Below are 13,229 nucleotides of genomic sequence, written 5' to 3' on the forward strand. Positions count from 1 at the left end.
GTAAGGATAGGAATTTTCTCTCATTTGTTCAGCCCTATCCCCAAGGTTCCCAGAACAGCACCCACACAGAGCGAACAATCAATCAAAACTTTTTTTTCTTTTTTATCAGTACCAGGGCTAGAACTCACAACTGCCGGCTTGCAAGGCAGGCGCTTATGCCGCTGAGCTAAATCCCCAGCCCAATCAATTAAAACTTACGAAATAAAAATCACTTGGTCACAAGGTGAGTGGGGAGGGTGGTTTTGTGGAGGCTTTTTTGGGTTTTGTTTGTTTTTTGATTTGTGTTTTGAGACAGTGTTTCATTATGTAATTCAGGCTGGCCTCAAATTCACAGTGATTCTCCTGCCTCAGTCTTCTGAGTCCTAGAATTACAGGTATGTGCTACCATCCCCAGCCCCTAATAGAAATTTCCAAGCACTTTTATTTCTGTAAATATCCATCTCAAAGCACAGCACCTGACATGTTCTAGGAATTCAATAAACAGTTTCTCTTCCCATACTCCTGTTTCACTGAAACCTTGCACTATATATACTATTATTCCAATCAATATATTATCATATTACAATTAAGACTTATCAGCCAGGGCCAGATGTTGGAGCTGTTGAAGCTGAATACACATGCAGGGCTGTGGTATGGCCTGGGCATGGCTGAACTGAGAACAAGGAGAGGAGACGCTTCAGGGAGCAAGACAGGCCACAGCTGAGGACACCTGGAGATTTTTTTTTTTTCTGCTGGGATCCTTCTCCTTAATTAGCATACTCTGTTACTTGGAGGGGTCCTTGAACCCCTCCCAAGTTCCTGCTCAGGGTTCCCGCATTTTCCACTGTAACCCCACCTTGTTTGAATACTAAATAAATAGGGTCACCCAGAAGCATCCCTTGTCTTAGGCCCACACAGTCTCGAACTCTGCAAAGGGTTTTGATCTTCCTGGAGCCCTGAAGAGCATACCACTTGTCTCATTTTCTTTAAGCCTTCGCCCTACACTCATCTGGGAAACTGGTGATCTAGGCCAGGTCCCCAGGAGCCAGTGATTTAGTGGCTTAAGCGCCTGCCTGGCAAGTATGAGATTGTGAGTTCAATCCCCAGTACTAAAAAAAGGACTTAACCAATCAGAAAGTAGACAAATGAACAAAACAGGCACCTCTCAAAAGAAGTACAAATGACCAATAAGTCTATGAGAAAATGTTGTTTCTACAATCATCAGATAAATGCAAATCAAAACTACACTAAAATACCATCTCATTCGTTAGAATGGTTATTATCAAGAAAACCAAAAGCAATGACTGCTGGTAAGGATGTAAAGAGGAGGGTCTGACATTGTTGGTGGGACTGTAAGGTAGTACAACCCACTATGGAAATCAGTATGGTGATTCGTCAAGAAACTAAACATAGAAATACCATCTGATTCAGCTATCCCACTTCTCTGTATATTCCCAAACCAAATCAGCATATCACAGCTGATAAATGTTCATATTTATAGTGGTGCAAGCCACAATAGTTAAGCTGTAAAAACAGCCCAGATGCCTGTTAACAGATGAATGGATAGAGAAATGTGGTATACACACAAGGGAATACTATTCTTCCACAACAAAGAATGAAACCATGAAAACTGCAGAAAATGCACAGAAGTAGAGACCATAGAAAACGAAATAAATGAGATTCAAAAGCTACGTACTCCATGTTTTATTTGAAGCAGCTAATTAACTGAAAAATGACAGCAATCTAAGAGACTTTTGGAAATGGAGAATCTCAGGCATGGGAGGCAGAAGACAGACATGGGATAGAAAAAGATACAGATAACCGGGTATGGTGGTACATGTCTATAATCCCAGCAGCTGGGAGGCTGAGGCAAGAAGACTGCCACAAGTTCAAGGCCAGCCTAAACAGCACAGTAAGACCCTGTCTCAAAAATCAAATAAATAGTCAAAGCCAACCTAGATTAAATACTAAGAAGCCTGTCTCAAAACACTAAAAAAAAGCCGTGTAGCAGCACACACCTACAATCTCAGCACTCTGGGAGGTTGACACAGGAAGATCACAAGCTTAAACCCAGCCTGGACAATCTAGGCACTTAGCAAGGTCCTGTCTCAAAAATAAAAAATAAAGGGGTGAGTATGGAACTCAGAGAAAAGAGTCCTAGATTCGACCCCCCCCAGTACTACAACTAAATAAATAAATATAAAATAAAAATTATGGGTAAAAAGTTTCAACGCCCCCTCAATACTTAGAAGACTATGCGACAATGATAAATTCAATAAGGCTGACTAATTAAAGACAGTTAATTTCTACTTCAGAAAACTTAAGGTTTGGAGTATAGCTCAGCTATAGAACATGCAAAAGTCCTGAGTTCAGTCCCTAGCATCAAGAAAAGTTCATACAGAACTTAATGAAGTAATTCAACAATAAGAAGTAAATGTAGTAGCCCATGCCTGTAATCCAAGCACTCTGAACAGGTAAAGGGGGAAGATCACCAGTTCTAACCCAGCCTGGGCAATTTAATGGCACCTTATCTTAAAAATAAAAAAAGGACCAGGCAAGGTGGCACACAACTGTAATCCCAGAACTGGGGAGACTGAGGCAGAAGGATCATTGTGAGTTCGCGATCAGCCTGAGTTACGAAAATGAGCTCAAGGCAGCTCTTGAACTGCATAGAGATCCTGTTGCAAAAAGACAATAAAATAAAATAAAATAAATTCTTAAAAGGGCCAGGGTTTTAGCCCTTCTGCATAAAGGCCCTAGGTTAATCCCCATTATTGCAAACATTTCAACAATACAGATCTGGGTTTTTCAATTTTGCCACTATTGACATTTGTGGCTGCTGGGCATGACAGTGCACACCTACAATCCCAGCATTCAGTAGGTAGAGACAGAAGGATTACTATGAGATTCAGGCCAGCCTGGCTACATAGTGAGTTCAAGGCCAGCCTAAACTACAAAGCAACACCCTATCTCAAAAAGCAAACAAAAAGACATTTGCAGCTGGATAACTTTGCTCTGGCATGTAAGGCGGGGTGAGGGGCTCCTACACTTTATACGATATGTAGCAATATCCCTGGCCTATACCCAGTAGACAACAGTGGTACTCTCCCAGGTTGTGACACCCACAAATGTCTGCAGTCATTTCTAAAAGTTTCACAGGGGCAAAGAGCACCTTTAAGATCTCTGGGGGAGAGTGGCATGGTGACACATGCACTTGGGAAGCAGGGGCAGGAGGACTGACAGTGTGAGGCCAGCCTGCACCATAACAAAGATTCAATCTGAAACACTGGGGAACAGCCAGCCTCAGAGCTCATTTTGATACCCTGAGAATTCTTGAAAGAGAGTACCTACAATCACAGAAGCACTTTCTTGAATACTGAATACACTGTTTAACTCACAGAGTTATGACCTGAGTTTTCCAGTCTCCTTTTGAAATACCACATCTCTGATGGGTAAAAGGACCACACCCAAAAACAAAGGCATACCATTTACACCCCTTGTCCAGGCTGGCAGTCACTACAGTTCTCCATTCACAAAGCCAATAAAAACACACATATGCAAGGGCAAGTAGACCAAACCCTCTCTCCACTCTAGAACTGCTGGGTGTGGTTCTCTGGGGGAAGTGGTGTTTATATATGCAGTACTCCACTTTGGCTTACCACAGTAAGTGTGCCCACAGACACACAAGTATGTGCACACTGTTACAGGACAGATACTATGGAAAGCCAGGTGACCACAATCTGGGTGAAATTTTATATTCTAAGTAATTAAAGCTTTTTTTCTATCGTAGAAAATCTTTGTGCCTTAACATAGAGTAGTGGACCAAACCACATTTTTGCCAGGCATGGTGGTGCATGGCTGTAATCCCATCGCTCAGGAGGTTAAGGCAGGAAGGAAGGTTCCTGCAAATTCTACAACCTGGGCTACGGGCTGCAGAGCTTGTCTCAAAAAAAAACAAAAAACAAAAAACAAAAACCCACACATTTCTCTGTTGACTAAGAATTTTGTAGTACTTCATGAATTCATAAAGATCAACAGATCAACTATGCCTAAACACGACTGAAATCTCAGAAAATGCAGGGACAGTTGAGCATGGTGGCCCCTGAAAGGCTAAAACAGGAGGATAGCCTTGAAGACAACTGAACCTACACAGCAAGACCCACTCTCAAACCCACCCCACAAAAATGGAGAGAAAGAGTAAAAAAATAAATAAATAAGAGACAGACAGAAAGAGAGAATGCAGGAACAGAGCTGAATTTAAAAAGTAACGTCAGAAGTCCAGAGAGGTGGCACATGCCTGCAGCCCTGCTACTCAGGACACTGCAGTAGGGGAATCACCGAAGTCCAGAAGTTCAAGGCCAGCTAAACAACACAATGTGACCCCATCTCAAAAAAATTCTAAAAAATTAAAAAATAGAAGTGATGCCAGGCTGGGAACATGGCTCAGTGGTAGAGCATTTGTCTAACATTCATGAGGTTTGACTCTCAATGCTACAAAAAATAAAAATAAGGGAAAACATAAAGTTTTTAAAATGAAAACCCATGTCATACCATAGGTGGAGGGGAAAAAATGTGAATACAGTGAATTCAGTAGTGATTCTTTTCTTTTTCGCTATCGATTTTCCTCTTTCCTAAACATAAGCTGGTCACTACCAAAATCAACTGAAGATTTTAATTAGCTATGTTCCACTTAAATAAGGCTTTTATTTCATTGTTATGAGGTTTTTTGGAGGGGGGTTGCTTTTTGTTTTTTCTTTTTGGGTATCAAACTCTTGACCTCACATTTACCAAGCAGGTACTTAAACTGCTGAGCTAAATCCCTAGCCCAAGGTTTTTTTGGTTCTTTTCTGTTTTAAATAATGCTTTTTAAATTAGCAGTACTTACCTGGGTTGAGTTTACCATTTTAAAGCATAAACACTCCGCTCTTTTACTTATTTGCCTACTATACCAATAAACCCTATCTCCTTTGAAGAGGATATCAAAAAATAGAAAGACATCCCTTGTTCTTGAGTAGGAAGAACCAATATAGTGGGTAGTATACTTTCAAAATTATTATACAGATTTAATGCAATCCTAATCAAAATTCCAACAGTATATTTCACAGAATTAGAGAAAATAATCCTAAAATTCATTTGGAACCAGAAGAGACCTAGAATAGCAAAAGCAATTCTGGGAAACAAAGGCAAGGCAGGAGACACATGATCCCTGACTTGAAATTATACTACAAAGCTACTGGGATAAAAACAGCATGGTATGGTGAGGGAGTAGCCACAGACCCATGCCAGAGATGGTGGCGCACTTTTGTAAACGCTAAATCTTCTGGAAAATACAACAGGTGGAACTCTTGAAGACAGTGGTGTAAGCAAAGACTAATGAACAAAGCCCCAGTATCACAGAAACTATCACAAAGAATCAATAACTAGGATCTCGCCTTATTAAAAAGCTTTTCCACACAGCAAGAGAAACCACCAGAGTGGAGAGACAACTCATAGTGGGAAAGTTTTTGCCAGCTGTTCCTCAAAGGATTACTCTCTAATATTTGTGGTACTAGTAGTACATAGTTGAAGTACTATAATAAGGAACTAAAAAAAAAAAAAAAAATCAAACTCCCCAAAGTTAAAGGCTCAATTCAAAAATGGGCATTTAAAATGAATAGACACTTCTCAGGCGAAGTAGTAGTACACAGAAAATAAATACATGAATGAATATGCAACATCACTGGTCAGAGATGCAAATTAAACAAAGCTGAGGCTCCATCTCAGCTCAGAAAGAATGGCTACTATCAAGAAATCAACCATTAACTAATGCTGGTGGAGCTGTGGGGAAAAGGAACCCTTCTCCACTGTTGAGGGGAATAGAGACTGGTATAATCACTGTGTAAATCAGTGTAGAGATTCCTCAAAAAACTAGGACTAGAGGCCCCACTGGACCCAGCTATTCCCTTTCTTATCTTCCTGAAAGAATTAAAAGCATTATACCACACCACAGCAATATATGCATACCCATGTTTAGAGTAGCAGTTTATAATAGCCAAATCATGGAAACAGTCCAAATGTCCATCAACCAACAATGGATAAAGATGTGAGTTTTTATGCAATGGAGTACCACTCTGCCATAAAGGATAAACTTGAGACTTTTGTAACTAAATGAAATGGATGCATTTTTTTTGTTTTTGAAATGGATGCATTTTGAGACCATACTCTTAAGTGAAATAAATTAGACACACATGTAAATACCACTTTGTTTCTCTAGTATAAGAAAATGAAAATATATATAAAGGCATTATATATAACATATATAATAGATATATAATAGGCATTATGTATAAGAGCTTATGAAATAAGAAAATATTCAAATGGGAAGGAGAACTAGAGAGGGGAAAGGAGGGAAGGGAGGGAAAAAAACAAGGAAAAACTAGAAACAAAGTTTTTATTAAGAAAAGAGAGGTTAAAAGGAAGGTAGGGTAATGGGGAAAAAGAATTATATTGTATCATGTACAGGTACAAATTCTTTGTGAAGAATGTGATCATTATGTATACCTAAAATGTACCGATAAACTTAATTTAAAAAATAAAAGCAAATTGGGCATGGGGGCACACGCCTATTATCCCAGCACTTGGAAGGCTGAGGCAGGAGGATTACCACAAGTTCAAGGCCAGTTTGGACTATAGAATGAGAGCCTGTCTCAAAAAAACAAAAAAACAAGATAAAAGTAAATTTAAAAAATAAAGCCTACCCCTAACGTAGTATACTCTAGCTGTGAAATACACCTAGCTAGTTCTCACAATCGAAATAGTCAAATAAAAAGCATGTTCTAGAAATTTGTACAGAACTTTTCAAAATATATGCTAGCAAATATTTACTATAGAAAATCAATTCAAATGTAAGAAATCACCTATAAGAATATTTGACTATCTACTGGAAGTGGTGGCACACACTTGTAATCCCAGCACTCCAGAGATTGAGGCAAGAGGATCATTGCATATTTGAGACCAGCCTGGGCTACAAACTGAGCTCAAGGTCAGTCCAAACTGCACAGAGAGACCCTGTCTCAAAATAATAATAACAGTAATATTTAACTATATACTAGTATACAAAATAGAACCATTAATTGGAGATTTTTTTTTTTTTTTTTTGGCAACTCTTGCCTGGACCCTGATTTTTTTTGAACAAAGGCTTTCTGCTTTCCCTTACTGTTGATATACATACACACACACACATGGATACAAATAATGTATATGTGAAATGTGTAAGTCTTTTTTTTTTGGGGGGAACTGGGGCTCGAACTCACAAGTGCGTACTTGCAAGGCAGGCACTTATGCTGCTGAGCTAACTCCCTGGCCCAACTTCTATCTTGAATATAAAATAAAAATATACTCAACTCTCAAAGACAACTCAGGAAAACCTTTTAAAATTTAAAGAAACTATCAGGTGTGATGGGACACACCTGTAATCTCAGCCCTAAGAAGGCTGAGTCAGAAGTATCAATACAGTTTGAAGCTAGCCTGGGTACACAATGAGTTCAAATCCAGCCAGGACAATTTAGACAGACTTTGTCTCAAAATAAAATTGGGGGAAAAAAAAGTGTAGTTGTGTTACTTAAACCTAACATGAAACACAAGGCCATAAAGAACTTTGAACAGACATGGCTGGTGATGACTACATGTAAATTCTAAACCAGTTCTCAAGGGTACAGACATACAGGATGTCCTAAAGTATGTCGCAAAAATCTTTAAAAATCATGTGGGGCCAGGGATTTAGCTTAGCACCATGAGCACCTGCCTAGCAAGCTAGAGGTCAGGAGTTGGATCCCGGTACCAAAAAAAATTAAAATTAAAATTTAAAAAATGTGTGACCAAGGTGGGAACTAGAAGGCTTTACATTTCTTGTTATGCAACAACCCTACCCCACCTCCTACTGTGGATTGAATCCAGGGCCTTCACCGTAGGCTACATCACTAGTCTTATTTTGAGGCAGGGTCTTGCTAAATCACAAAACTGCTCAGCCTGGAAGAAAACTTGCTATCCTGTTGCCTCGGCATCCCAGAGCGCTGAGTTACAAGTGCACCACCAAGCACAATTTATTTCATTTTAAATTAATGAGACTGTCACCTTCATTCTATGGATTGCTGTGGGGGGGACAGACTGGCAGGCAAAAGGACAGAAGGACAGACAGGTTAGACAACAAAAAAAACTGTAAACACCTATATAAATAAGGGGATAAGAGTATATAGCTCATGGTAAAATTAGTGTAGCACCAGGCCTTGGGTTCACTCCTCAGTACCACAAAATAAAACTAACTTACCGAACACTAAGAAAATTATGCTAGTACACATCTGCCCCCTCCCTTTTTTTGTCTTTTTGAGGCAGAGTCTCGCTGTGCAATTCAGGCTGGCTTTGAGCTCACTTTGTAGTCCAGGCTGATCTCAAACTTGCAACAATCCTCTTGCCTCAGCCTTCCTAGTGCTGGGATTACAGGAATGTACCATTACACCCGGCTCTATTATTTTTCTTAATTTTATAAATATTACATTAGTCGTGAATTTGATCCCCAGTACCAAAAAAAAAATTTTTTTTTTGCATGAGAACCTAAACTGTAGGTAATAAAACGGTGCTTGACTAGTATAAACCTTCACTATTAGGACATCTTTTTCTTTTTTGGGGGGAGGGAGTATCGGAAATCAAACTCATGACTACATTTGCCAATCAGGCACTTACACCGCTGAGCTAAACCCTTGACCTCTTAGGACGTGTTTTTCAATCAAATGTCTCAAATGCATTGTGTATAGTACAAGTATTAGAGGAGCAACAGGAATCTGTACAGTACAGGCTAATTTCTGTGAGAATTTTTTTTAAAAGAACGCTAATTTAAATTTCCAGGACGTATTTTGCAATGCTGAATACTTGACGTATTAAAGTCTTTGGTCGTGCTTTTTAAAATCTGCTTCTCAAAAGTAAGCTAAAATGGGTAATCCGAGTTCTAATCCGCTAGTTTTCTTCCAATCTTTTACAAAACCATCAACCACCTAGTACTCAAATTGGAGTGGAACTTCGGTATTAAAGATTCTTCAAACACTGTTCGTGAATCTTTTCCTTTTAGATTTCGCAACTGACACTTCGGGATCTTTCTGAAGCGCATACATTAAAGCCAGGTACAATGACAGGCAAAATCGTACCCACGAATTCACAGTGACTCCCTATTTGGTATTTTATTTAGCCACATTTTACGTCTTTGGGAAAGCGAAAGAACAAACTCACGGGGAGACCAAATTGCTCAGAGAACTTACTAAGAAACCAATCCAGGGCAACTCTCTTTAATCTCCCTTTATGGTGACAAGCGTGGACGGGAAAAACAACTTTTCCTAACACTCGCCAGCGCTTCAAGGTCGTTAAGATAAAAATAAAAATTTGCAACTCTCAGGGCGCTTCCCAGCCCTCCGGCGCCAGGCTCAGACAGCATCCCCATCCCCGCTCCACCGCGGCCCGTTAACGCGGCCGGGGCGTCGGATCGGCGCCGGCCGAGCCGCGAAGGCTCCGCGCGGAGCGGGGTTCGCCGCCCGAAGTGGCCCGGGAACCCCCGGCCCGGGCGCCGCCCCCAGCGGAAGCCCCCGGCCCCCAGAGACAGCGGCGGGGGCGCAGGCGCAGTCCCAGTCCCGGGGCCGACAGCAGGCAGGCAGTGAGCGCGGAGCCGAAGCAGGGAAGGAGGCAGGCAGGGGTGGCCACGGAGCGGGTCCGGGGAGAAGCAGACGCCTCACCTGCTCCTCTCGAGGCAGCCGCTACCGCTCGCTGAGGGGACAACATGGAGCCACCGCCTGCAGCAGCCACAGCAGCTGCAGCAGCAACAGCAGCAGGGGCGCGAAGGAGAGGGGCGGGCTAGGGCGGGGACGAATAGGGGCCCGGAGACGGGAAACGGGCGGGGCCCCGGCTCCCAAAGAAACCCGTGAAAGGAGGGGCGTGTGGAGGCGCGAGGGAGCAGCCTGGAGCGCCGGGGCAAGACGTGACAGGCGGCCCGGGGCGTGGCAAACGCCCAGACGGCTAGGGCGGGAAGGCGCAAGCTGCCAAATCCCGCCACCGCCCGGCGTATGTGCGCGTGCGTGGAAGCGCGACCCAGGTTACCAGGGGCTGCGCGTTGGAGTGTCGCTCCATTGCTCCATTGGGAATTGTAGTCCCGAGCTTTCTCGGCCGGGCTCGTGGCCCCCGTTCTGGGGACTCATCCGGGGCTGAACGGAAGCAGAGAGGGCGGGGCGGGCCCTGGACCACAGAACTACAATTCCCAGCGGGCCACACGGGGAGGACCCTGGAGCGGGTGGGGCCTGGTCCGGGCGGATACCGTTCGTTCCCGGCTTCAACTCCACTCGGGGCTGTTGCGGCGGTTTTGGTGTTAAACGCCGGCGGGACCGCTGTGGACCGCAGAAGGACGTCCTTGGACCCTGATGACGCGAATTGTACTGGATTTTCGTAATTTTGACTTCACAAGGAGAGGCAGACATGTCTTTATTACCACTCTCGTCCTCGTATCATACACACACACACACACGCATTCGCGCACGTACGTCCATATCTGTTCCTGGCCAAGCCTGCTAAGCACTGTGTGTGCGTGGTTTTCCGAGACGGAGTTTCCTGTGTAGTTCAGGCTGGCCTTGAAGTTACTACGTAGCCCGGGCTGGCTTCCAGTTGGCGATCCTCCTGACTCAGCTTCCCAGATGCTGGGATTACAGACGTGTGCCACCGTGCCCAGCACCGTCAACCTTCTTGATAGATGTACTTAAGAACTTCCAGCGAGACTGCTGCCACCGTCTTTGTCTTTCGTGAGTCACAAGTTTACAGAACCTTATTTCAAAGCTATGTTTAATCATATTTAAAGCTGTGTGGTGAATCCATACAAAATCAGGTTCTCCAAAAATCTTTGTAAAAGACATGTCACATCTGACTGAGAAAGTACCATTTGCCCCAAACAAGGAATAGTTTTTTGGATTAGTCCTGGTGGCAGTGGTAGTTCATCGTAGGTACCTGGTGGAGTTTTAGGGATGTTAAAGCATCCCTTCCCAACCACCACCCTACCATTTAGCATAACCACTGCTTTAATCATATGACAAATGACTCCCCTTTTTTCCTTCAGGCTCTAAGTATGACCTACTCAGAACCTCTTCCTAGCTACTTATAGGCCAGGGGCACAAGTGCCACAGCAGCTGGCTGTTTGTGTCACTGAAAGTTCTAAAAGGTTCACCAACACTGCAGGCCTTGCTGAGCCCTGGAGCCGCTTTGTATTTTTCCTAGGCCAAAGGTGAAAAGATAAAGATCATTCTCTATGTACCTAAAGAGATCCTGTTTTGACTTCTTTTCCCCTAAAAGTCCTCATTCTTTCCAAACTCCACTGTTTGCTTGCCATCTTCCAGGCCTTGGATTTAAATCTAGATTCACTCTCAGCCAACTGCGCCAGGGGGAAATTAGAAATAAACATAAGGGCAAGACATTGCAGAAGTTTCACACCTGGTGGGTGAAAGGTAAGATGTACAGTAGGCGACACAAACACAGTATTATATGGCAAACTCAGAAAGGAAGGGCCAAACCGTGGTGGTGCATGCCTGTAATCCCAGTTCTTGCGAGGCTGAGGCAGGAGGATCACTGCACAGCAAGACCTTGTCTCAAAAAAACAAAACAAAAAAAAAAAAAAAAAAAAAGAAGGAAGGAAGAAAAAGAAAAAAAGGGCCAAAGGCCAATGATTTGTCACAACTGCAACACACTGCAAAAAATTAAAATTGCACACATTCTCCATTCCCCTTCCTTGTACTAGTTTCTCCATTTGATTTATGTATTACTTTTTTGTTTTATTGCTCCCCATTAGATGTAAATTCCAAATATAGAAGAATTTTTGTCTGTTTTGAACAAAACAGCTATACCCCAGACAGTGCCAACAAGGACTACTTTCTGACTCCTTTAACATTTGAAGGGCAGTTGTTTTGGTTTTTCAAGACAGGATCTTGCTGCATAACCCAAGCTGGCCTTGCACTTGTGCTGAGAGCCCAGGAGCACTGGGATTACCTTGCCCTCATGGTTGGCTTGACTCATTTAATATTAAATATTAAATGCCAAACTTTTACTATGGGACAGGATATACTGTTCTATTTTAAGGGCTCCCAGTAAAGCTGCTGTCAGGAAGTAAATAGCAAATGCTGGCATTGTATCTGTCTCATTATTACATCATCAAGGTCAATGTCAGCACACCATCAACCTTCCTCATACTTTGAAGAAGTTTCTGGCATCTGAACAAAATACAAGACAATTTTAGGATTTGTCAGTTTAGGAAGCAACTCATAGAAATAAGAAACATGCTTTGTACTGTTTCCTTCTCAAATATCCAGGATCATCAAAACAGTGAACACTCAAAGTGCTAAATATTGGTGATACTAATTACACTGTTTTCAGCCACCCCTGAATTGAAGTAGAACTTTCCTTGTGGTTTTCTAGAAGTAGCTGACATGTGTACATATGTGAGTCTTAAGGCCATTGGATATAGGATTAGACTCACCTGGCTTTGAATTTTGACTCTCATGTTCTCTCTAGCTGTGCAACCTTGGGTGAATTATTTAACCTGACTATTTCATCATCTACCAACTTAATTCCATTCCCTACAAAATTGTAGATTAAATGAGATATGTGTTTGACAACAATGACTGATTGTGGTTATTGCTCAAAACACAGTAATCATCATATTCATACTGTCAGAATATGAGTTTTTTGTTTTTGTTTTGCTGTGTTTTGAGGTGCTGCAGATGCAATCCAGGACCTCAAGCTAGTGAGACAAGTGCTATGTCACTGAGCTATATCCCTACCAGCGTATTTATTTTGGAAAAGTAAAACAAAATCATAATTAAGATACTTGTATTTTATGAAACTCAAAGCAAAATTATTATGGGAGGCTGAGGCAGGAAGATTACAAATTTGATCTCAACTTGGGCAGTTTAGTGACTTAGCAAGACCTTGTCTCAAAAATTAAAAAGGAGGTGGGGATTTAACTCAGTAGCTTAAGCACCTTCCTGGCAAGCACAAGATTGTGAGTTCAGTCCCTGATACCCCCCCAAAAAAAAATTTAAAAGGGGACTGAGGATATAGCTCAGTTCAAAGGCCCTGGGTTCAATCCTAAGTGCCATCAAAAGAGAAAAAAGCAAACTTGTTTTCTGCAGTGACATCCACTGTGACTCAGATTCCAAAGATTTCCAAAATTAGAGCATTTGATAATTTCTGGGTAT

The 13,229-nt window shown here is 42.2% G+C and overlaps 1 protein-coding gene across 2 annotated transcripts in view; it reads right to left on the bottom strand.

Annotated features, from left to right (window-relative positions):
- The window catches only part of Atl3 (atlastin GTPase 3), a 48,607-nt gene extending 38,418 nt beyond the window's left edge, over positions 1–10,189 (bottom strand). Inside the window, exon 1 of one of the 2 annotated variants that reach the window (XM_063227403.1) lies at positions 10,096–10,189. Coding sequence is in view for 1 of the 2 variants with exons in the window: in XM_013150697.3 (XP_013006151.1) it covers positions 9,735–9,780 (46 nt within the window). In the remaining variant the exon portion in view is untranslated. Of the gene's footprint in view, positions 1–9,734; positions 10,044–10,095 lie in introns of those variants that run through there. The other variant, XM_013150697.3, reaches the window with a different exon arrangement.
- Positions 10,190–13,229: the final 3,040 nt, after the last annotated feature.

This window comes from Cavia porcellus, unplaced genomic scaffold, assembly GCF_034190915.1.
Source record: "Cavia porcellus strain 051 isolate PalLab524CR breed Dunkin Hartley unplaced genomic scaffold, mCavPor4.1 scaffold_17, whole genome shotgun sequence".
In the NCBI taxonomy this organism is placed as follows: domain Eukaryota; kingdom Metazoa; phylum Chordata; class Mammalia; order Rodentia; family Caviidae; genus Cavia; species Cavia porcellus.